Consider the following 3381-nt stretch of genomic DNA (forward strand, 5'->3'; position numbering starts at 1 on the left):
CCTACACTGCAATACAATCTCCCCCCGCCCCGACCATTGACCCGGCGATCTTTTCCGCCTCGCCCTCTGCAAGCCTGATTCCCGAGCCCGCTGCATGTTATGCATATTCCGTGCACATCCTCCCATAGTATACATAAAATATGTTGCATGCACATCTTATAGCCAGCCATGCACTATAGTATATAGTGCGCGCGCGGCGTTTCGCTGCGCAAAGCAGCTGCGCTAGCTGGCCTGGCTGGCTGGTCGCCGCTTATCGATTACCGCGCGCGGCCCACCGCAGGAACAAGCGACACCGCCGGCCAGCCTAAAACAGCAATAAATTCCCCAGTCCCCTTCCCCCTCCCCCCCTTTCGAACCCCATACGAGGCGGGTCGAGTGTAGACCCCTCCATCCCTCCTCCTCCACCCCTCACTTCCCTTCCCCCCATGTCTAGTCCTTGCGTAGCCCAGATCCTTGGGGCAGGTTCCCGAGGCTACGGGGAGATATATTGCGGCGCGGGCGCTCTCAGCTGAGGTTAGTGGCCTGCAAATCCAGGAATCCAAACGTGCCAGGGCTGTCCCTGGGTATGAGGAGGGATTAGATGGAGGAGATGGGAGGTTGGGGGGGAGGGGGGGCTTAGTTAATATGGGATGAACATAAACCCACCTAACCACTAGTTAGACAAGAGTCGAGTGATCAATCGATCTACCAGAGGGAGGTGGTGGTGGATGGGGAAGGGGGGGGGGGGGGAGGTGGGTTGGAGGAAGCGCGTCGGCTGGCTGCGCTAGCTAGCTACATGTAGCTTGTTAATATATGTCAGGCACATAGCTCGAGTTGCGAAACGGGGGAATAATATAATAGCTTAGTGATCAAAGATCAGAAACCCGTAACTAGGTATGTAGCTGGGGGAGTACCTTCGGCCCGGGCACATCCGACCTCTCCGACATACAATATAGCTTGTGGGTTGTGGGTTTTGGTGGTGGTACCGGCGCGCGGGCTGAGTGTATGGGGGAAGGGGAGAGTAGAGTACTTACAGCGGTGGTCGAGGTGGGCTGTGGCTGGAGGTGAGTGAGTGAGAGAGAGGATGACATATGCAGATGTAACGGAGGATGAGTCGTTACTGATACTCCTTGTGTGTGTAAAGTGAGATGAATAGCCTCAATTTAAGAGAGAGAGCGGGAGATTCAAGAAAATAACTAAGGAAAAGGTATTATAAAAATAGACGCTGGCTCATGTTACAGTGGAGATGATGGCATTGCACTGGAATTTTGAAAAATACTTGATACTCATGGATCATGCCAAGAAAGAGAGTGATAGTGGTAAAAGGAGACTAGACAGAGGTAAAGATAGAGAAAGACGGTCAGTGGCATGAATTCGCACTTCCTGTATCACCATCCTTCACCATGCGCCGTAAGCATAGCATGAAGAATATGGTACTGCCTCCCTAAAGACACTTCCAACGACTCCGTTATTCCCAACGACTGAAAGTGGAAGTGCAGCTAATATCGATAACACATTTGGGAAAAAACAAATTACTGTCTCTCAATGTCCCACCGTGGAGGAGAAGCGGGAGGGGGAGGAGGAGGAAGAGGAGGAGGAGGAAGAGGAGGAGGAGGAACTAAACAACTCTCCCCGCTGTAACATACCCTGCACGTTCAACCTTCGAACTTATTGTGTGACACATACCCCCCCCGGGAGTAACATATCTTATGGAGCAAGTGAAGTAAGTGCCTACCTACATGAACCTACCTACATGAACCTACCTACGTTCCTTCATTCCTGTTATAGTATATATTACCTGCCAACAACGAGGCTGTTCAGGTGAGCTTGATCCAGGTTTTAGAACCCGCAAGGAACCCGCTAATAGTGACTCTAGCTCGTGATGTATCACTATTCGGGCTTTATCGCGGAAGATCTTCAGTTAGAGGATACCGACAGTGGAAGCTGCGGATGTGGAGATGGTATGTTATTCTTAGTGAGTGAATGAGTATTAATAATAGTAAAAGTAGACGTAGGATGAGGAGAGGATGAGGAGGGGCAAACACCGGGGGGGGGGGGGGGGGGGGTCTTCACTGTACGGGCTAGCTAGCAAATCTCCCTAGCTAGCCTTGTCAAAAAAGAAAAAAAGATGATCCCATGTATGCTCGCCCCGGAGCCACGAGGCCCTTTAGCTTCAGCTTTGCGGTGCTGTGGTGGCCCGTGTGCTTTTGTGCCAATTGGGGGGGGGGGGGGGGGGAGGTTACATATAAAGGGAACGGGTTTTTCTCGCATTCTTGGTTTTTTTTTTTCCAGTTCATCAGATCACAAGCGCAATAAGACCAAGGCATCCAATTCGATATATAGCTGGGTTGTTGGTTAGTTCAGTTCAGTTCAGTTCAGTTCCTCTCAGCTCTCATATAAAGCATCTCGATATCTCTCTTCTCAGCAGCAGCTCGTCCGTTTCTTCGTCTCTCAGAATTTCTGCATCAGTCAATATATAAATATATAAACTGTATAGCTTCCTCGTCTTCTTCGGAGTGTTCAAATATACTTGACATTGCTTCCTGCCGCTTCTCTCTTCTCCTACCAACAATATCCCAAATTATTTATATCAATATATATCAAATCGTCACCATGAGCGGATCAGGATTCTACAGGTTCCGCTGCAAGAACTTCCTCACCTACAACTGCGAGAACTGGGTCTGGGTCAACCACTCTGCCTGCGCCGAATGCGTGGTATGTGCCTCCTCCGCAAGCCCCTTTGCCCTCCATCTCTCCATTTGCAATTCGCAGTATAGCTAACCGGGAGTGCGCGATGGAACAGGCTGCCGGACGAGACAACACAGACGGTGAACTGCGGACCGATGATCGCCGTAGTGCTTCATCTGCAGTGTCGCCTTGCGTGATCATCTCCCCCAGACGAAGTGCTGCTACTGTGGTAGGCCTCGACTTCCTCCACCTCTTCTCCTTCGCAGAGGAGGAGGAGAAGAAGGAGAAGGACACGGCGGCGGCGGCGATGCTGGAGTCTCGGAAATTCTGCGATCTTGATTGTGGTGAAGATGTACCTGGGAGCTGGGAAACGGCGGTGAAGGTCCATCCCTGCTGCAAGCACTGATTTCGATCCATTTTTCCCTATGTGTTCCATTTTCGGTGTTTTTGTTTCTTTTTCGGCTTTTCCTTTGTATACCAGGGTCCGGTCCAGGATAAAGGGGAGAGGGTCAGTACATGATTAGGGGGAGGAGTGTGGTCGTGATTGAAGATGACGGTGAGTAGGTAGGATGGAATTCGACGGTGGTGGTTGTGGTGGTCGTGATGGTGTGGGGAGGGGCATTCTTTGGGAAACATCTGTAAGGGTTTCTGGTAGGGATCAGGGGTTAACGTTTTTTCCTTTTCTTTTTCTTTTTCTCTTTTCTTTTTCTCTTT

General features: G+C 50.6%; 1 protein-coding gene across 1 annotated transcript; it reads left to right on the forward strand.

The window, feature by feature from the left end:
* Nucleotides 1–2592: 2592 nt before the first annotated feature.
* H6S33_004542 (uncharacterized protein) lies at nucleotides 2593–3073 on the forward strand (the record flags this gene model as incomplete). The annotated part of the gene is made up of 2 exons (XM_044836032.1): nucleotides 2593–2694; nucleotides 2783–3073. The coding sequence occupies 2 exons, from the start codon at nucleotides 2593–2595 to the stop codon at nucleotides 3071–3073; spliced, it is 393 nt and encodes a 130-aa protein (XP_044690515.1).
* Between the last annotated feature and the right edge of the window lie 308 nt (nucleotides 3074–3381).

The sequence above is a fragment of the Morchella sextelata genome (assembly GCF_020137385.1).
Source record: "Morchella sextelata strain SCLS chromosome Unknown scls_18, whole genome shotgun sequence".
NCBI lineage: Eukaryota > Fungi > Ascomycota > Pezizomycetes > Pezizales > Morchellaceae > Morchella > Morchella sextelata.